At 42.0% G+C, this 21,552-nt stretch overlaps 1 protein-coding gene across 1 annotated transcript in view; it reads left to right on the top strand.

The window, feature by feature from the left end:
* LOC149450741 (uncharacterized) overlaps positions 1-21,344 on the top strand; it is a 34,263-nt gene extending 12,919 nt beyond the window's left edge. The window contains exons 3-5 of the mRNA XM_089691597.1: positions 10,701-10,811; positions 12,901-13,010; positions 19,991-21,344. Of these exons, the coding sequence (XP_089547723.1) occupies positions 10,701-10,811; positions 12,901-13,010; positions 19,991-20,284 (515 nt within the window). The 3' untranslated portion in view covers positions 20,285-21,344. The remainder of the gene's footprint in view (positions 1-10,700; positions 10,812-12,900; positions 13,011-19,990) is intronic.
* Positions 21,345-21,552: the final 208 nt, after the last annotated feature.

Raw genomic sequence — 21,552 nt, 5'->3', positions numbered from 1 at the left:
GGATGAATTACTATATGGGGGATGAATTACTATATGGGGGATGAATTACTCTATGGGGGATGAATTACTATATGGGGGATGAATTACTATGGGGGATGAATTACTATATGGGAGATGTATTTTCAGTTTTAAAAATGTGGCTCTCAAAATAAATTTCAATCGTGGTTTTGGTGAGATTTGGCTCAGTTGAAAAAAAAGGTTGCCCACCACTGCCCTAGAGCACTGAGTTGCTTGGGCAAACTATATATATATTACCATCACATTCCATGCGTATGTGTCATTTGTATAAATAATAAATTTACAAAATATGTTACAGTTGTCACCGGAACAGGAGGTGAGGGGAATTCTTCCAGTGAGGGTACGTGTTCTAATAACAATTATCTAAATATGATTCCTCCTTACTTCTTATTGTGTCCTTGAGACAGAAAGTGAAAGAAAATCTTCCCAAAAGGCCTATTTACATTTCTTAAGACATGTAATGCACGTTGTATCGCGTGTTAATGTTTGAGGCATTAAAGTGATAATAAAGATAATTTAAAAAAAAAAGCCAAAAAAATAAGCATGTCATACTTACCGATTCTCTGCAGTGGTTTTGCACAGAGCAGCCAAGAATCTCCTCTTCTCGGGTCCCCCGCCAGCACTTCTGGCACCTCCCTCCTGCCAAGTGCCCCCAGAGCAAGCAGCTTGCTATGGGGAAAACCAAGCAGGCTCATTCCTGAGCCACTGCTCTGCATGTCCATTCACACACAAAGCAGCGGCTCGGCCATGTCCCCTTTCTCTCCTCATTGGCTCCCACTGCTGTCTCAACCAATGAGGAGGGAGAGCCCATGGGGAGCCGAGGCTCTTGTGCACATTGCTGTTGTTCAAAAGTACCGGTACTTCAAAATTTAGTTTGATTTTAACATTAGATTTTGGAATGAATGGACTTTCCCAAACGAAAAGCACATTCACTTCTGGAACTTTGTTCATTAGAGAAAAATTTTTCATCATACTCCATCAAATTTTCTCATTACTGTGGTCAGAAAAAATCATTGATTTGTCTCCTTTAATAATTAGAAATTCAAACAAATGTTCCCTAAATGAAAAATTTCAAAATGACAATTTACTAGTGTATAGCCAGCTTTAGAAAGTACCTGACTAAAAATGAAACTACTGTTGTAGGCCATGGCAAGTAATATAATGCTTCGTGTAGGTAAACAGTGAATCAGTCACACAAGCATAGAGTAAGATTTCTGGGGGAGAAAGGGGGTGGGGGTCTGTGCAATAGTACAGAAGAATTACCTCAGCTTGCCACATTGCAAGAAAGATATACAATATTTGGCAATTTAAAAAAAATAGTAGAGACTGCAGGTAGAAAGATAATTATTCATAACACAACATCGCAAAATGTCTTTTGTAACAATTCTGTGTGTTACTTTAGTGAAAGTGGAATTTTCCTTTACAATCAAACTCTAGGCAAAAAAAATATCCCTTGCAGTTGGGCTGCAAGGGCTAACTGCTAATTTATGTCAAGGGGAACTTTAAAAGGAAATATACAGTTAGGTCCATATATATTAGGACACAGGCACAATTTTAGTTTTTTTAGGTATTTACCAAAACATATTAAAGCTATAGTTATATAATGGATATGGGCTGAAAGTGCACACTCTCAGGTTTCATTAGAGGGTATGTACATCCAAATTGGAGGAATGGTTTAGGAATTACAGCTCTTAAGAGTATCCCCCTTCTTCAAGGGACCAAAAGTAATTGGACAATTGAATCAAAAGCTGTTTCATGGCCAGGTGTGGGCTACTCCGTCATTATTTCTTCATCAATTAAGCAGGTAAAAGGTCTGGAGTTGATTCTAATTTTGGTATTTGCATTTGGTATCTATTGCTGTGAACCTACATCATACGTTCAAAGGAGCTGTGCATGCAAGTGAAACAGGCCATTGTAGGGCTTCAAAAATGAAACAAATCCATCAGAGAGATAGCAGCAACATTAGGAGTGGCCAAATCAACAGTTTGGTACATTCTGAGGAAAGACGAACACACTGGCGAGTTCAGCAACATAAAAAGACATGGACGTCCACAGAAGACAACAGTGGTGGATGATTGCGGGATCCTCTTTGTGGTAAAGAAAAAACAATTCACAACATCCAGACAAGTGAAGGACAATCTCCAGGAGGTGGGCGTATCATTGCCAAAGTCTACAATCAAGAGGAGACTTCACGAGAGCAAATACAGAGGGTTCACCACAAGGTGCAAACCATTCATAAGCCTGAAAAATAGAAAAGCCAAATTAGACTTTTCCAAAATAACATCTAAAAACGCCTTACCAGTTCTGGAAAAGCATTCTTTGGACGGATGAAACTAAGATTAATCTGTACCAGAATGATGGGAAGAAAAAACGTGTGGAGAAGGCTTGGAATTGTTCATGATCCAAAGCACACAACATTATCTGTTAAACATGGAGGCAGTGTTATGGCATGGGCATGCATGGCTCCCAGTGGCACTGGGTCATTGGTGTTTATTGATGATATCTTAACCTCTTGCCGACCGCGCATAGCCGAATGACGGCTTCACCGCGGCCGGCCAGTTCTGAGTGGACGTCATATGACGTCCTCCCAGAACGCACTCTCCTGCGCGCCCCAGGGGGCGCGCACCCGGCGATCTCCGTGATCGCTGTGTCCTACGGACACAGCTGATCACGTGATGTGGTGAAAGGCCGATCCCACCGGCCTTTTACCACGTGATCAGCGGTGTCCAATGACACGCTGATCACAGGGAAATGCAAGTGCCGGTTCTCGGCTGCACTTTCCTCACGCTGTCAGATCGTGAGGAAAGTACTGCCGAGAACCGGCAGTTGTCAGAGCGGGGATCGGCACCGATCATCAGGGCACTGATGATCAGTGCCCTGATGATCGGTGCCCAGCAGTGACACCCGCAAGTTCCGCCCAGCAGTGCGCCCACTAGCCCCGCCCACCCGTTCCCAGCAGTGCCCCCACCTGTGCCACTCTGCAGTGCCACCTACCTGTGCCCAGAAGTGCCACCTACATGTGCCCAGCAGTGCCACCCACCTGTGCCCACCCACCTGTGCCCACCAGTGCCACCCACCTGTGCCCACCCACCTGTGCCCACCAGTGCCACCCACCTGTGCCCACCAGTGCCACCCACCTGTGCCCACCCACCAGTGCTGCCCACCAGTGCCACCCACCAGTGCAGCCCAGCAGTGCTGCCAGTCAGTGCCACCAGTCAGTGCCCAGGGGTTGTGCCAGTCAGTGCCGCCAGTCAGTGCCCAGAAGTGATGCCAGTCAGTGCCGTCTATCAGTACCCATCATCAGTGTCACCTATCAGTGCCGCCTATCAGTGCTGCATATCAGTGCGGCCTATCCGTGACCCCTAATTAGTGCTGTCTATCAGTGCCGCCTATCCGTGCCACCTCATTAGTACTGCCTATCAGTGCCCTTTAGTGCTGCCTATCAGTGCCCATCAGTGCCACCCATCAGTGCCCATCAGTGCTGCCTCATCAACGCAAATCAGTGAAGGAGAAAAAATACCTGTTTGAAAAATTTTATAAAAGAAACAAATAAACTTTTTTTTTTTTTTCAAATTTTTTGCACTTTTTTTAATTTATAGCGCAAAAAGTAAAGCGCCCAGTGGCGATTAAATACCACCAAAAGAAAGCTCTATTTGTGAGAAAAAAATGATCAAAATTTCATATGGGTACAATGTTGCATGACCGCGCAATTGTCAATCAAAGTGCGGCAGCGCTGAAAGCTGAAAATTGGCCTGGTAAGGAAGGGGGTATAAGTGCCTGGTAGGCAAGTGGTTAAAAGACAGAAGTAGCCGGATGAATTCTGCAGTGTTTAGAGATATACTGTCAGCCCAGATTCAGCCAAAATGCAGCAAAGTTGATTGGACAGCGCTTCACAGTACAGATGGACACTGCGAAAGCAACCCAGGAGCTTTTGAAGGAAAAAAAGTGGAATATTCTGCAATGGCCGAGTCAATCACCTGATCTCAACCCAATTAAGCATGCATTTCACTTGTTGAAGGCAAAACTAAAGGCAGAAAGACCCACAAACAAATAACAACTGAAGACAGCTGCAGTTAGAGGCTGGCAAAGCATCAGAAAGGATGAAACCCAGTCTTTGGTATTGCCCATGGGTTCCAGATATCAGGTAGTCATTGCCAGTAAAGGATTCTCAACAAAATATTAAAAATGAACATTTTATTTATGATTATATTCAATTGTCCAGTTACTTTTGGTCCCTTGAAAAAGGGGGGAAGGCTACTCTTAAGAGCTGTAATTCCTAAACCTTTCCTCCAATTTGGATGTACATACCGTCAAATTAAACCTGAGAGTGTGCACTTTCAGCCTATATCCATTATAAAACTATAGCTTAAATATGTTTTGGTAAGTACCTGAAAAAATCTACAATTGTGTCTGTGTCCAAATATATATGGACCTAACTGTATTTACCTGATCATCCGCATCTCCCTGCAGCTAGACCGATCCCCGCACTTTCTGTACTCCTTTGCTCTCTAGCAGTCTAGAGACATCTTTATGACCCAAGTACGGTCCATAGCACTGCTCTGGGAGTGAGGTTGCCGAGGGACAGTCCACCTCCTGATTGTGGGAAAGCAACATCTGCCAGGGGAGAGGAAGGTCAGGTAAGTAAAACTGTTTCTCCTCTTCCCTGGATAAAATGATCTATTAACCCTTGCAGTGCGAGCACAGTGCCACTGCATGGGATAATTTTTGTTTCTGCCCGAAGTTGGGCTTTAAGTCAGCAGGCACTGTCAATACAATTTATTATTAGTTCTGCATCTGCACCAAATAATGACATGAAAGTCCTCTTCATATGGGTTGATGAATTTCTTGCTTTCAAATAAAGGCCTAGAGCCGGTGGTCTCCAAACTGCGGCCCGGGGGCTGGATGTGGCCCTTTGCTTGCTATATCTGGCCCTTGAGGCATTTTTTCTCCCACTGACATCAAAGAGGGGGCATAATTCTTCATAATTCATTTGCATGTTCTCTCTGTGCCTGCGTGGGATTCCTCCGGGTACTCCGGTTTCCTCCCACACTCCAAATACATGCTGGTAGGTTAATTGGCTCCTGTCTAAATTGGCCCTAGTATTATATGTATGAATGTGAGTTAAGGACCTTAGATTGTACACCCCTTGAGGGTTAGGGACCGATGTGAATGTACAATATATATGTAAAGCGCTGCGTAAAATTGATGGTGCTATATAAGTACCTGAAATAAATAAATAAATAATACATTCCGACATGACATCAACCATAGGGCACTATCATTCCTATTGACAGCATTAATCAGGCACTTTTCCTTTTACTGACACCAATGAGGAGACACTATTCCTGACACCAAGGATATGTAACAAAAGATGGAACATTGTTCACTCCCACTGGGCACAGTCTGGCCCCGCTAAGGTCTGAAGGACAGTAAACTGGCACTTTTTTTATAAAGTTTGGGGACCCCTGGGCTAGAGTTTGGTTGGCCATCAACTCATAGCATCAAAGATCAAGAGATAACAAAAGAGAAACCTTCCCTGATATTAAAAGCTGGACTGGAAGAGGAGTCCCTGGGCTCTGCAAAAAGATGGCTCAGCTGGGGACCTGCTATACCAGTCCATGTAATTTGAAGGGCTCTGCTTTCAGTTTAACAGTAGGGTCCTGCTGTATGTATCAGGAGTGGTGACATTGGCTTCTGAATGAACTTTGCAAATGTGGCATCATTATTATTATTATTATTCAGGATTTATATAGTGCCAACAGTTTGTGCAGCACTTTACAAAATTAAGGTAGACATTATAGTTACAATACAATCATTGTAACAATATTGTTACTGTACAGGTGTATTGTATTTGTTGTATTTGTATTGTATTGTATTTGTACAGATGTATGAACAAAGCCTGCAAATAGTTCACAAATAGATCTACAATGTATCTTGGCTAGTGCTTATATATGATACACAGTGTTTTAGCGAACTACGGTTTATGTCTACTGTGAGCTACAACAGTACTCTGTAAACTATGTGATATTTTAATATTTATATTGGAGAAGTCCTAGTCAGTAAATAGAAATTCTCATTATAACAGAGATATGTTCCATCTTTTGATTACTGAGGACGTCAGATGCCACTCTATATACTGGTCTGCTCTTTCAACCAAACTATAATAATGCCATGTCAAGAAACAGAAGTAGCACATGGGTTTTAGAATATCCTAGAAAATCTTGTATACAAGAGAACCATGAAATAGTTGCATGTACAGTGTTAATTAGAATCCCGTGGGGGTTGATTTACAAATGGACTGTTCCCTTTGCAGGGATTTTTCCCCAGTGAATGTGGCAAAGCTTTTTTTTAATTCCACCAACCAATCATATCCAAGCAATAATGCTTTTGTTATTTTTTTCCTTGGACATGATTCTTTGCAAAGTGAAATTTCCTTGCAAAGAGCAATGTCCCTTGCCTATAGTAAATCAATGGTAAGTTTAAAGTAGACCTTCAATCCCGAGATCCACTTTTAGCTCCCTGCACTTCCTCCCCCTATGCTATATACATTGTTGACTTTTTGGTTTGTTTACTCCTGTTTTTACATATTATGTCTGACCTTGCCCCCCACTGCCATTCTTGTCTAGGCAAGAATGATGTGTCCCTGCTTTTTCAACCTACTAGGATATCCCTGTCACATGTCCCAGTAGGCTGCAGAAGCAGGGATACACAGCAGACAGTGGGTGGAGCTCATCAGGGCCGTTGTCTGAACCTGGAAGAAGCAGTTGGTATCTGATGACTGAGGAAGACCAAGATGGATACATAGGACCCAGGCTATGGCACCTGAGCAGTGAAAGCAGGAAAGCTAGTTTCATGGGGCAGGTAAACACATGTATCAAAGACAACCAGGGGCGGACTGACCATTCGAACACTCGGGCACTGCCCGAGGGCCCAGGGTCAGTAGGGGGCTCTATGAGATGCCCCTGGTACGTTTCATTGGCTTTTTCATAGGCTTTTTTGGGTGTGGGTGAGGACACGGGGGCCCATGATACCCTATTGCCCGGGGGCCCCATGAGTTGTCAGTCCGCCCCTGAAAACAACCCAGTATAGCAGGTAAGGAGGGGTTAAAAAAAGAAGACGGAGTAAAGTTCCTCTTAAAGCCCAATACCAGGTTTTATTTCACTTTAAATTGTCTGTTTGGGCCAAGTTGGAACCTGGAGTTAGGCTTTATGTTAGAAGCTAGCATCTTATAATAATTGAAAATGTCAGGGTTTAGATACATCCACCAGAATTTTCAGGCTTGCCAAAACGCAGCATCTATTACAAAGTGTAATGGTGTTACTCTCTCTATGTACAGTCATGGCCAGAAATATTGCCACCCCTGCATTTCTGTCGGATAATGCACCACATTGCCCAGAAAATTGTTGCAATTACAAATGTTTATGCATTCTCAATCTTATTTCTTTTGTTTGTATTGGTATGACACAAAAAATGGAGAAACAAAAAGCCAAATCTGACACATTCCACGCAAAATTCCAAAGACGGACTGGACAAAATTATTATCACTCTCAATTTCATAATTGGTAGCAGACCCCTTGATAAAGATAACTGAACTCAATCGCTTCCTGTAACCATCAATGAGTTTCTTACACCTCTCTACTGGAATTTTGGATCACTGTCCTTCCGCCAACTGCTCCAGGTCTCTCAGATTGGAAAGGTTCCTTTTCCCAACTGCTGTTTTGAGATCTCTCCACAGGCGCTCTATGGAATTGAGATCTGGACTCTTTGCTGGGCAGTTCAGTACTCTCCAGCGCTTTGTCTGAAACCATTTCTCTGTGATTTTTGATGTGTGTTTTGGGTCATTGTCCTGCTGTAAAACCCATGAATTCTGATGGAGAGCCAACTTTCTGACACTGGGCCCTATATTGCACCTCAGAATTCATTGGTAGTATTCAGATTTCATAATGCCATGTACACTGTCAAGATATCCAGTGCCTGAAGCAGCAAAGCAAACCCAAAACATCAGTGAATCTTCACCTTGTTTGACTGTATTCTTTTCTTTAAAGGCCTCATTTCTTTTTCTGAAAACAGTAGAATAATGGACTTTACCAAAAAGCTGTACATTTGTTTTATCTGTTTGTTTTTTCTGTCCACAGCACATTCTTTCTCAGGTAAGTTTTGGCTAACTCCAATCTGGCTTTTTATGTTTCTGTGTCAGCAGTGGGTCCTCCTGGGTCTCCTACCATAGCATACCTTTTTATTCAAATAGCGATGTATAGTGCCAGCGGACACAGTTGTACCCTGTGCCTGAAGGTCAGCATGAATTTGTCTGGAAGTTGATCAAGGTTCTTTATCCACCCTTCGAACAATTCGTTGCAATCTTTGACCATCTTTTTCTCTTTCATCCACGTCCAGAGAGATTAGTGTACAGTGCCATGGGCTGTAAACCTCTTGACAATGTTGCATACAGTAGACACAGCAATATTACGATCTGTTAATTGATACAGGTGAGTTTAATTATAAATTGCAGGAGCATCACAAACTTGGAATGCAATTATTTCTTACATTTTTTAGAAGGTGCCAATAACTTTGTCCACTCCATTTTTGGAGCTTTGCGTGGAATGTGTCAGATTTAGCTTTTTGTTTCTCTACTTTTTTATGCCATACCAATACAATCAAAAGAAATAAACATGAGAATGTCTCAATATTTGTAATTGCAACTATTTTCTGGCGAAGTGGTGCATTATCTGACAGAAATGCAGGTGTGCCAATATTTTTTACCATGGCTGTATTTTCCACTAGAATACAGTTGTGGCCAAAATTATTCAACCCCCACTGAAATTGAGTGTTTTGGCCAGTTTGACATTGCTTTTGATCATTCAGTCATCTTGCTTACATTTACATTAAAGAGGCACTTGTAGGTCAGACAAATATAACATAACAGTTATAATGAAATAACCACAAATGTCTTTTCTGTGCTCACAGCATTATCAGTTTTATTCAACCCCCAAGTGACATTCAATCTTAGTACTTAGTACAGCATCCTTTTACAGTTATAACAGCTTTTAAACGTGAAGCATAGCTTGACACAAGTGTCTTGCAGCGATCTACGGGTATCTTCGCCCATTCTTCATGGGCAAAGGCCTCCAGTTCAGTCACATTCTTAGGCTTGCGCACTGCAACTGCTTTCTTTAAGTCCCACCAGAGGTTCTCAATCGGATTTAAGTCTGGTGACTGCGATGGCCACTCCAAAATGTTCCAGCCTTTCCTCTGCAACCATGCTCTAGTGGACTTGGAGGTATGCTTGGGATCATTGTCCTGTTGAAAGGTCCAACGTCTCCCAAGCCTCAGGTGTGTGACGGACTGCATCACGTTTCCATCCAATATCTCCTGGTACTGAAGAGAATTCATGGTACCTTGCACACGCTGAAGCTTCCCTGTACCTGCAGAAGCAAAACAGCCCCAAAGCATGATTGACCCTCCACCATGCTTCACAGTAGGCAAGGTGTTCTTTTCATCAAAGGCCTTGTTCTTCCTCCTCCAAACATAGCGTTGATCCATGGGCCCAAACAGTTCTAATTTTGTTTCATCAGTCCACAGAACACTATCCCACAACTTTTGTGGTTTGTCCACATGGCTTTTGGCATACTGCAGTCGACTCTTCTTATTCTTTGGAGACAGCAAGGGGGTACGCCTGGGAGTTCTGGCACGGAGGCCTTCATTACGCAGTGTGCGTCTTATTGTCTGGGCTGAAACTTCTGTACCCACATCTGACAAATCTTTTCTCAGTTCCTCAGCAGTCACACGGGGACTTCTCTCCACTCTACGCTTCAGGTAGCGCACAGCAGTCGAAGTCAGCATCTTCTTTCTGCCACGACCAGGTAGCGTTTCAACAGTGCCCTTTGCCTTGAATTTGCGAATGATGCTTCCTAAGGTGTCTCTTGGTATGTTTAACATCTTTGCAATCTTCTTATAGCCATTGCCCTTCCTGTGAAGAGAAATCACCTCTTCTCTTGTCTTCCTGGACCATTCTCTTGCCTTCACCATGTTTGTAACCACACCAGTAAATGTCTAGAAGGAGCTGAGTATCACAGTCATTTTAAAGCTGCCTAATTGGTGCTTATTATGCTTGATTGCTGCTCGGTGACATCCACAGGTGTTTTCAATACCTGATGGAAAGCACCTGTATGAACCTCTGTTCTTCAGAGTGGTAGTCTTTAAGGGGTTGAATAATTGTGGCAATGAAGAAACCACATAAGAACCATTTACTACTGTATTACATAAACAATTGATGTCATTTTAGTTGCATTTGGGTAGTTACAACGTCCTTGTAGGATTTGATTCTGAATACAATTCCAAATGTACACTATAGTCCCTAAACCCCTTTACAGCATTGGGGGTTGAATAATTTTGGCCACAACTGTACATGACTAAGAGGGGTAGCCACCAAGAGGCTAACAGTTGTGTCACAACTTTGCTGGTAGTGTGAAGTTGAGATACAAACTATTGTCAGAAAGTATATATAAAGTCTCTAGAAGAGGGTATAAGATACCAGATGTTGGTATAACCGATGTACTGTATTTATATTTCACTCAGCTATTGGATTTCCAGGATAGCTTTGCGATGCTTACACGCGTAATGTCAACAATAAACTATAATAAGTAGGAATAATAATAAATAATGCTGTATTAATATTTTTACAGATAATCATTTGGGTTCTCCACTCCTAATAAGTGGTTTGCTGGCCATCATTTGTGTATTTGTTTTTGCGATAATTGCTGGATACCTTATTTGGAAAAGAAAGAAAAGACCAAGTAAGTATATCGCTTCTTTTTAATATTCTAAATTTGACATGTAAAATACAGGGAACATGCACAGTTTTCATGAGCATTTAGCGTATGATTTCTCGAGCTTATGATAAAGCAGGCATGTCAAACTGAGATTAAAAAGGGGGAAATTAATCTTCACTATGTAGAACTATTAGGAGATTTAGTAGAACATTTTTTTTTCATAAATGGTTTATTTTGAGTGGTTCAGTAGAGAGAAAGAATCAAGTTATATACATTTTCAGAAAAGTGGTCATGGTACAGATCAGGCCTTTGCAAACTAGGATAAGAGTCAATAGCGACAGAAAGTCAAGAAAGAAAAACATCGAAAATCCTCAGGAAAGGTAATTGTTATAGCATATGAGACAAAAAACATCATGGTGTTCACAAATCTTTTAGGTTCCTCTGAGAGGACTAAAGTAAGTCATGAATAGAACAAGCAGCCAAGAGAACCTAAAGCAAATAGAATCAATCTTCCTAGAGAAAATGCAGAAAGGAGATGGAAGAACAGATACAAGATTACAAGAAGACAACATTTGAGAGGAAAACCAAATGGGGAAAGAGAGAGGGAAAAAACATGGGGGAGTAGGGGGGGAAGAAGGAATGAAGGGAGAACATGAAAAGGAGAGAGAGACTTGAGGGAGTGAAGAATAGGGCAAGAAAAAGCGGAAGACTATGAAAGATCATTGCCCATCTTCCTGCTGCAACCCCCAAATCCTAAACAGTAGGGGACTACCTCCATCTGGGTCAAAATGAAGTATTTTTTAAATTACTTTTGGCTTACCTCACTATCAACAGATTAGCTATTGCATTGGGGTACCCTACAAGTCTCCCAGTTGAGTGGGGTGTTCCAAAAAGTCAGGCAAGCTGTAAAAAGTCTTTGTAAAGCAGCATTTCTGGTTATATACCTGGCAAAAAGGACACAGAGGAATGTTTTTACCTCCAAATCCTGTGAAAATGCATCCCGTACTATAGCACAATCTCTCAGGATTTAAGCCACTCAGTTGTCCTGGAGACTGTGGTACGACATTACAGGTGTCTACAGAAAGTTAATGCTTCTGGTTGTTTTTTTTTTAATTTTGGATAGAGTAAGCAAGGGTCAAAACCACTGTCAGTTTTTTTGCCATCTTTGTCTCATTAGGGAGATTTCCCTTAGCTTCCTGTCCTGGACACTCAACAGGAATTAACAGGATATAATTCCAATGTTCAGGAAATCACCTTTTGGATAGGAACAAGTATCTCCATTGGAAAATTTCCCCTCTATTACTGTGGTGTTCTTCGACCCCCCCCCCCCCCTCTTACAAATCTAAAAAAAGTTTTGCTTTAGTTATGTTCTAAGGATAAGAATATACTGAGGTTGATTTACTAAAGCAGTAGAGTATTTTGATTTTGCAAAGTAAATTTTCACTTAGCTTAGTGAATTTAGAAAGGATGTGTTTACCTTAAATGTCCAATCATGTGCAAGGACTTTTTTTATAAATGAACTTTTGCTTGCACATGATTAGATGATTGAAGTCAGCAGATTTTAAAAATATTCCCTAAAACTACAAAAACTAATTAAACAGCCAAAAAATCTTTAGTAAATGAACCCCAAAGCTATTTACAACATAAATACCATTTAACTATTGTAACTAACTAGTCAATAGTAAACAAAGTGGAAACTTTTTGAACATCGGTTTAAACATTTTTTTGTGTAATTTATGCAGTGATTTTAATGGTGATACAAATTTTAATTTTACATTTTAATTTAATGGTGACACAATTAAAAAGAACCTGCAGTAGTGTGGTACTTTCTCAGCTCAACTTCACATTCCATTTGCCTTTATACTGCAATTAAACAGTATAAAAACTTGGTCATTATACATGGGAGTGGTATAAAATTTTAATTCAACATATGCAACCCACCTCTTCTGATATCATGATGTAAAAAAAAGCATTTGAGGCTATTTAGTATACCTTTCATCTCTGACAAAATGACTTAATTTTTTTCTTGAAATAGTTGCATTTTAGTTGTATTTTTTGGGGTATTCTAATAATGGATATGTGTTTCACATGTTTTTTTGTTATATTTTCCAAGAGAGAAGAATCTTACAAAAAACTGAACAAGAATCTGTGGAACTTCATCACCTGTATGAGGACAACAATGATGCTGACCAGAGCCCCTCTTCTAGCAATTCTGTGACATGGGTAATTGCTTCAGTGTCTTTTCTGTTGTGCCCTGGCTCAGTAATAGTAGGGGGTTAATGCAACTGAAAAAAAAAAATCTGAAATGAAAACCTTAACTGACTTATGTATAAAGTTTCTGCTTTTTGCTGCCAACTGCCTTTGCCAACAAGTACATCATGCAAGTAATTGTAAAACGTATTGCAGAATATAATCTAGGCAGTGAATACAGGAATTGTCATCTAATCACAGAGCTGTGTCAACAAAATATAGTGTGATAACCTCTCGTCTCAGTAAATCAATCTCACTCAAAACAATCTACCACAGTAAATAAATCTCCATCCAGACCATCATAATGGAACAGAACATCATGCAGGTCCCACCTTAATGCTTGCATTGTGTACTCCAGCTCAGGTGCCAGCTCCATCCATATAGTAACACAGTAATAAAGCGCAACTAAACTCTCTCAATCAACATTACATTTTTTTAATCCTTATGCTGCTAGCAAATATATAATAATAGTAAATAGATTGCAAATTATGTATGTATTTTTTTAATCTTTTATTTTACATTTTATCTTGCTTCTTGGTTTCCTTCATGGGCATTTGTTTTTTTTTCCTCTGGGGAAAGGGAGGAGGGACTTTCTCAGCTAGGCAGATGGATTCCAGGAAGTAAATGCTACGTGAATCATCTGCTCTTAGGCTCATTCACACAAGAACCCGGTGAAGGAAATTTACGTTCCTTGCGAGTTTACCGCAGCACGTTCAAAACACACTGGGTGTGAAATCTGCTGTGGATGTCATTGTAATCCTAACAATACTCCAAACGCAGATCACAAAATCAATTAATTTGCCTGCACAGAATCACATTTTACCACAGTGCTATGCGATCCGATGGAAGTGTGTTTTAAAAAGTAGTGCATGCACCAACTTTTGGTAGGCTCCAATGTGATTTCAGCTCATTCAAATGAATGGGATGAAAATTGCATTGCCCTGAATTGCACAGGAAAGCACAACACGTTCTTGTGTGATTCCGGTGTGAACCGGCAATTACTCAAGATGGTCATGGCTAAAAATGCTAGGAGTATGTTTTTCAAAGTGATTTCTCAACAAAATAAACCATGGAGACAATGGATGGAATGGTGAGTTTGCTTTGAATATTAAAATGATTTAAATAGCATTTAAGGTTTGTGGTGCTCAGATACAGTTCATTTCCACTTTAAACAAGTATGCACCAGCAATATCCAGCCCTAGACAATATTATTAAGGACCCCTTACTGAGTAGGTATGCAGAATGCTTCTGCTTTATGAAATGCTAGTTTCCTGGTTGCTATGCTAAATATTTTTAAAATGAATGACATTGAGCAAGTATAGAGATGTGGCTCTGACTTCATTCACTTCAGCTGTATCTGCTGAGTGAATCAGAAAGAACAGAATTAAAGCCAGAGACAGCAAGGCACCTATCATTTCAAAATGAGAAAAAAAAATGGCAGCCGACATAATTCTCGGTATGTTTCCTTTAAGCTCTTTGTCTCACCCCCACAACCAGGGAGCATATTACTCAGCTAACTAGATTGCACTAGTGGTTGTTTTCAATTGATAGTACTTAGAGATGAGCGAATTATTCAAAAATTCGGTTCGGCTGATTCGCCGAATTCGCCGAATAAATTTGCTTCGAGCCGAATATATTCGCTGCGAATTTAACTTATAAAAAGGGTGTTTCTAGGCTTCAGAGAGCCTTTATATTAGTGCAGAACACTGTACCTTTAATTTAAATGCCCTTGGAGTCTGCTGGGGAAGAGAAATAATACTGTCAGTCAGTATGACATGCAGATGAGTGCCGTCGATCTTAGAATCACCGCACACTTCACTCATTTGGGCAGTCACGGGGCCAAAACCAGAGTGTGGAGCCACAGTGTGGCGGTGGAGGCAGCAGCAATGGGAGGCCATACAGCACCCTATCACAAAATGGAACCCACCAGCAGTGTGAGGAGACCTGAAAGTGGCACATGGCAGAGTGTGGCGATGGAGACAGCAGCAATGGGAGGCCGTACAGGGACCCATGACACACTCTGGACCTGGCAGCAGCATGAGGAGGCGGTACAGGGGCCCATGACAGATTACGGGCCTGGCAGCAACATGAGGAGTCGGTACGGGGGCCCATGGCAGATTACGGGCCTGGCAGCAGCATGAGGAGGCGGTACAGGGGCCCATGGCAGAGTGGCGGAGCGTAAGCAGCTAAAATTGAAGGCCATACAGAGGCCTATGTTAAAAAGTCCCCCCAGCAGCAGCGTGGGGAGACGACTATCAAGAGTCCAATGGCAGAGTGGCGGAGCAGAAGCAGCTTCAATTGAAGGCCATACACAGGCCTAGGTTTAAAAGTCCCTCACAGTTAATTCCAATAACGAACTCTACTCCTCCGTGCAATCTACTTACGAGACCCTGGGCAGGTCTGGGTCCAATTTGTGGTAGAGACTGGTTTTGTTCAGCCATGCTTGAGCGAGTAATAACAGGTCTGTGCTGCCCTTTGGTGTCTGGCTTAATGCGCACAACACTGAACGTCCCAGCGTTTGTCAACGATTTGCCGTTAAGTGATGCAAACCCGCTGAACCACGTTCATGAGGAGCCGGTACAGGGGGCCATGAATCAGTATGGACCTGGCAGCAGCGTGAGCAGACGACAGAGACACATGGCGCAGGGTGGCGGTGGATGCAGCAGTATTCGGAAGCCAAACACAGGCCTCGGTTAAAAAGCGGAAGCCGTCAGCAGCGTGAGCAGACGACAGAGGCACATGGCGCAGGGTGGCGGTGGAGGCAGCAGCAATGGAAGGCCATACAGCACCCTATCACAAAATGGAACCCACCAACAGTGTAAGGAGACCTGAAAGTGGCACATGGCAGAGTCTGGCGATGAAGTCAGCAGCAATGGGAGGCCGTACAGGGACCCATGACACACTCTGGACCTGGCAGCAGCAAGAGGAGGCGTTGGCTGGAAACTGTACGTTTCTGTCACTGGAATGCACTAATCACCCAAAAAATATTACCGCCAGCCGGCGTGTAAATGGATTTAACTCTTTGAACGTACAATAGTGGTTGTGAAGCAGAAAGTCAGTTTATTTAGCACAATCGGTCAATTGCAGCTTGCCATTGGCTGGAAACTGTACGTTTATGTCACTGGAATGCACTAATCACCCAAAAAATATTACCGCCACCCGGCGTGTAAATGGATCTAACTCTTTGAACGTACAATAGTGGTTGTGAAGCAGAAAGTCAGTTTATTTAGCACAATCGGTCAATTGCAGCTTGCCGTTGGCTGGAAACTGTACGTTTATGTCACTGGAATGCACTAATCACCCAAAAAATATTACCGCCACCCGGTGTGTATATGGATTTAACTCTTTGAACGTACAATAGTGGTTGTGAAGCAGAAAGTCAGTTTATTTAGCACAATCGTTCAATTGCAGCTTGCCGTTGGCTGGAAACTGTACGTTTATGTCACTGGAATGCACTAATCACCCAAAAAATATTACCGCCACCCGGCGTGTAAATGGATCTAACTCTTTGAATGTACAATAGTGGTTGTGAAGCAGAAAGTCAGTTTATTGTACACAATCGGTCAATTGCAGCTTGCCGTTGGCTGGAAACTGTACGTTTCTGTCACTGGAATGCACTAATCACCCAAAAAATATTATCGCCAGCCGGCGTGTAAATGGATTTAACTCTTTGAATGTACAATAGTGGTTGTGAAGCAGAAAGTCAGTTTATTTAGCACAATCGGTCAATTGCAGCTTGCCGTTGGCTGGAAACTGTACGTTTATGTCACTGGAATGCACTAATCACCCAAAAAATATTACCGCCACCCGGCGTGTAAATGGATCTAACTCTTTGAACGTACAATAGTGGTTGTGAAGCAGAAAGTCAGTTTATTGTACACAATCGGTCAATTGCAGCTTGCCGTTGGCTGGAAACTGTACGTTTGTGTCACTGGAATGCACTAATCACCCAAAAAATATTACCGCCAGCCGGCGTGTAAATGGATTTAACTCTTTGAACGTACAATAGTGGTTGTGAAGCAGAAAGTCAGTTTATTTTGCACAATCGGCAAACTGCAGCACCAACTGTGCACGACAGCCACCAAAAAAAAAAAGGGTGTATGTCACTTTAAATTTTCGATTCTTTGATAGCTGTGGCCCTAAGTAACGATTCTGTGCCCCTGAGTAACGATTCTGTGTCCCTGAGTAACGATTCTGTGTCCCTGAGTAACGATTCTGTGTCCCTGAGTAACGATTCTGTGGCCCTAAAGTCTCTGTGGCCCTAACTCTGTCCCTTAATACACACAGGTCTGTCTCTCTTGAATGACCGGAGGCTAATGGAGAATTCTAAGATGGCCGCGATTTATAGCTCCACCATTACACAGTGCTGGCTGGCTGCTGATTGGCTAATGCGATCACATGTCATGAATGCATTATGGGTCAGCGCGCCTTGTCTGCGCGCCTTCCTAGAGATCCCCGCCCCATCTTCTCTGTCCATTTTCTCCGTCGCCACACATGTCGCCGCCATTTTTGGGAAAATTCGATTCGTGCATCTGAAGTTTGCTAATCTTCGGATTCGTCGCGAATAGAATTTTTCCAAATCTTCGGAACGAATTCCACTTCGTCATGTTCGATTCGCTCATCTCTAATAGTACTGATGGTCTTGATCTATTGTCAGTGAACAAAGACAGCCTCCAGTTAGGGAGCTCCATTAGTGCCTCAGTTCCACCCTTGGCTATTAAATAGGTATGCAGCATAACCAGTACACACCATACACTGAGTCAGAGCAGTGAGCAAACCGTAAACTCACAGTTGTCCTTGATCACAGACACCTGTTTGGTAGTGGACACCCAACACTCAACTAGTTGTAATCCTGACCAATAAACCTTACAATAATAAATCCATTCACCTGAAAAATATTTCAGATATTCAAACTGATGCAAGACTCTACACCCGTTCTCCTCAAACTACAACCTGGGGGCTGGAAGTGGCCCTTTGCTTGTCTTTATCTGGACCTTGGGGTGCTATTTCACCGACTGACACCAATGATGGAGCACCGTTACTACCACTTACACCATTGATGGCACTATTCTTCACACTGATATCAACAATGGGGCCGTATTCCTCTAATTAAAATCAATGATGGGACATTGTTTATTCCTACTGATGTCAGGACATTTTCTACTCCACTGGTCACCTCAAGCCTGAAGGACAGTAAACTGGCCCTTTGCTTAGAAAGTTTGGAGACTAGTGCTCTACACCATCCTGCTTATGTAATAGACAGTATGTTACATATATAGAGATGTTGAGAAACAGAGAACTGAAATATAAGTCCCCTTCTGCTAAAAATAATAAATAGTGAAACAGTCTGTGTTCTCATTGAAATCACAACCCTTTTTTATAAAATGTGGTTAGCTATATGTACATACAGTATCTGCATAAATGAAGCTTTTGCATTAAGGCAGCACAAAGGGCAAAGCTCAAGTACAAAGTACAATAAAAACCGTCAGACTTTGGTATACTGAAGTCTGATAACTCCAAGAAAAATTCTAATTAATAATCCTGATGGAATTCTATTAGGATCCCCCCCTCCCCCTCTGGTGAGCTACCATATCTGGCTCTGCCATGTGTTCAACAGTCCAGAAAATTTGCTGATCTGTGAGCCTTAAAGTAAATTGGTAAAGGACTCCGGGGAATTAATATAATCCAAATGAGGTCATTTATGCTATGATAATGTCACAATACCCAGAAGGAAGCCATGTCATTTTTATACATTAGGTGAAAACCTTGTTATTGGAGAACTTAGTTTGGTTCTTCATTTTCAGCTCCAAAACAGAAGTTCTTGGCTCAGGGCTTTTGGGTGTTATGGTTAATCTGATTTAACATGGTTCTAAAGGCTTTTTGCCTCCATATTTTCTATTCTTGAAGGTACAAAACCTTCAGTGCAGATCCCCCCCCCCAGCTCCCCCCCCCCCCTTATACTCACCTGAGCCTAATCCTGATTCAGTGATGTGCACAAAATCACAGCCTCAGCCTCAATGACAGAGACACAGCAGCGGGTGCCATCTACTGTCAATCACAGTCAGTGAGGAGGGAGCGGAAGGCGGGACACAAACACACAGAGGCGGCTCAGGAGTGAGAACACACAAGTGCCCCCAGAGCAGGCAGTTTGCATTGGGGGCACTCAGCGGGGAGGAGGGGCCTGGAGCACCAGTGGGGAACCCAAGAAGAGAAGAGGATTCTGGCTGCTCTGTGCAAGACCATTGCACAGAGCAGGTAAATATTACATGTTTATTATTTTAAAAAATCTGAAGCTTGCAACCATTTTAACCCTCCTCCTACCTTTAAAATATAATTGTTCCAAAAACCATTATACTTCTCTCATTACTTCAAAGTATATGTAAAGCCAAAAGTGGATTTGTTTAGAATAGAGTGGAGCATGTTAGAACCTCTACTGCTGTGTTCCCACTAGGGAGACTTGCCCTCACTACTGGCTTGGGTGGCCTTTATCTCCAGTACAAAAATGTAATAGAAAATCCAAAATGCTTCAGATGTTTCAGAACAGGTGGTGAGTCAAACTCTTTCAATGAGGAAACTGTTTCTGATGACAACTGTCTTAAGAGAGGGTTTCCTGTCCTGTCTTACAGAGAGTGATGGGAAATCCCTCCAACAGGACACAGACTCACAAAAAAACAGCTGAAAAGGGTCTTAGCCATTCCCTAATTTATCAAATAATAAATAAATTAAATTCACCAAACAATCACTGCAGGTGAATCTCCCCAGTGCATGTGTTTTAAATGACTGTGATTGATTCACAGCCAGTGAATGTTTGGTAAAAGCCACATTCAATACTTGGTAAATATACCCCTATATGTACACTACCCATCCTAAATACTCAAGCTTCCAGTTTTACCAGGCCTGGTGATGTCAACACCATAAAATTAAACTTTACATTTTCTTCTGTGGATTTACAGGCTATCTCAACAGTTTATGAATCATTTGACTACTTTTCAATGAAGAACAAAGATGGGAACCCTGCAGAGAGCTCTGACAAACGTGCTGGCTGTTCCATTGGTCCTGCTGCCAGCTCCAGTGATCCTGCTACCTGCTCGAATATTCCTTTTGCCTCCTCTGATGATCCTGCTGCCTGCTCTGATGATCCTGCTGCCATCTATGAGCAGATTACTGTCTGCTCTATTGGAGCCACTACTTGTCCTGAAACACCTGCTGCCTGTTCAGACACAAAAAAGGAAAGTAGAAGAAAGTGAACTAGTTTTGATGCCTACTTGCAATAAATGAACTAACATTTCGCATTCAGCACAGTATGTGTGAAATCAAGCTGAACTGTTTATGAGATAAAAAAAATTATAAAAAGCATTTTCTATTCACATTGATTAACAGTGATCAGTGAAACTGCTTTTATGAACAGTATCTGTCAAGACTGAGGTAGGGTTAGTAAGGCAAGAGGTGGAGAAAATGCCCTTGTGGGCACTCTAGGTTTTGACAAATGAGGATTTGAGCTAGCATGGAACAGTTGAATGCTTGGTTAGCAACAATTTCACAGTATTGTATAAACAGTCATAGATTTGCAGGTGAAGAAACAGTCACAGCAATGACTATCCTTTAGAAATAAAGATGGCTTCACAATAAGGTCTATGTCTGTATTCTATCCCAAAACCCCCATTTTTATCAGCAGAGGTCAAGTCTGCCTCTAGGGCCATCTAACTGTGACTATTGCTTTTGGCCTGCAGCAAGCACATCTCCTTGTGTTGACATAATTATTTAGGTAGGTGGTATATGTCAAAGTAACATCCACATGAATGGCAGGACCCAAGGTTTCCCAGCAGAACATTGCCCAAAGCATCACACTGCCTTTGCCTCCCATACTGCATCCTGGTGCCTTCTCTTACGCATGTAAATGATGCACACTTACCCAGCCATCCTCATGATGTAAAGGAAAATGTGATTCATCAGACCAAGCCACCTTCTTCCATTGCTTTATGGTCCAGTTCTGATGCTCATGTGCCCTATGTATGCACTTTTATGAACACGGGTCAGCATGGGCATCCTAACCGATCTGTGGCTACACGACCCCATACACAACATTGTGATGCCCATTTTTTCTGCTTTCAACACATCAGCTTTGGGGCCAACATGTTTACTTGCTGCCACTGACTTTCAGATGCCATTGTAACAAGATAATCAATGTTATTCATTTACTCTGTCAGTGGTTACGAAGTTATGGCTGATTCGTGTACACATGGACAACAGGAGAATGTACACTGTGAGTCATTGGATTACATGTAATAAACAAAGTTTCCACAACAATCATACATTGTCCAACATTATTCCAAATTCAGAATTTCAAACCGTACCATACAACAATGATCATTTTCAAGGGCAGATGTAAGGGACTGTTCAAGGAATCCTAAACAGAAGTCCAACATCATCAGTGTCCATAATTTTTTACTTAGAAGGTAAGGAGGAATTAGAGTATGGATCCCTATGAGGGGAAGGAAGGGAAAGTAAGCCTTCC

This window comes from Staurois parvus, unplaced genomic scaffold (assembly GCF_062004578.1).
Source record: "Staurois parvus isolate SC_StPar_1 unplaced genomic scaffold, SC_StPar_1.0 ptg000564l, whole genome shotgun sequence".
In the NCBI taxonomy this organism is placed as follows: domain Eukaryota; kingdom Metazoa; phylum Chordata; class Amphibia; order Anura; family Ranidae; genus Staurois; species Staurois parvus.
The sequence above is the reverse complement of the archived record's forward strand: the minus strand, read 5'-3'. Positions and strand labels throughout refer to the sequence as shown.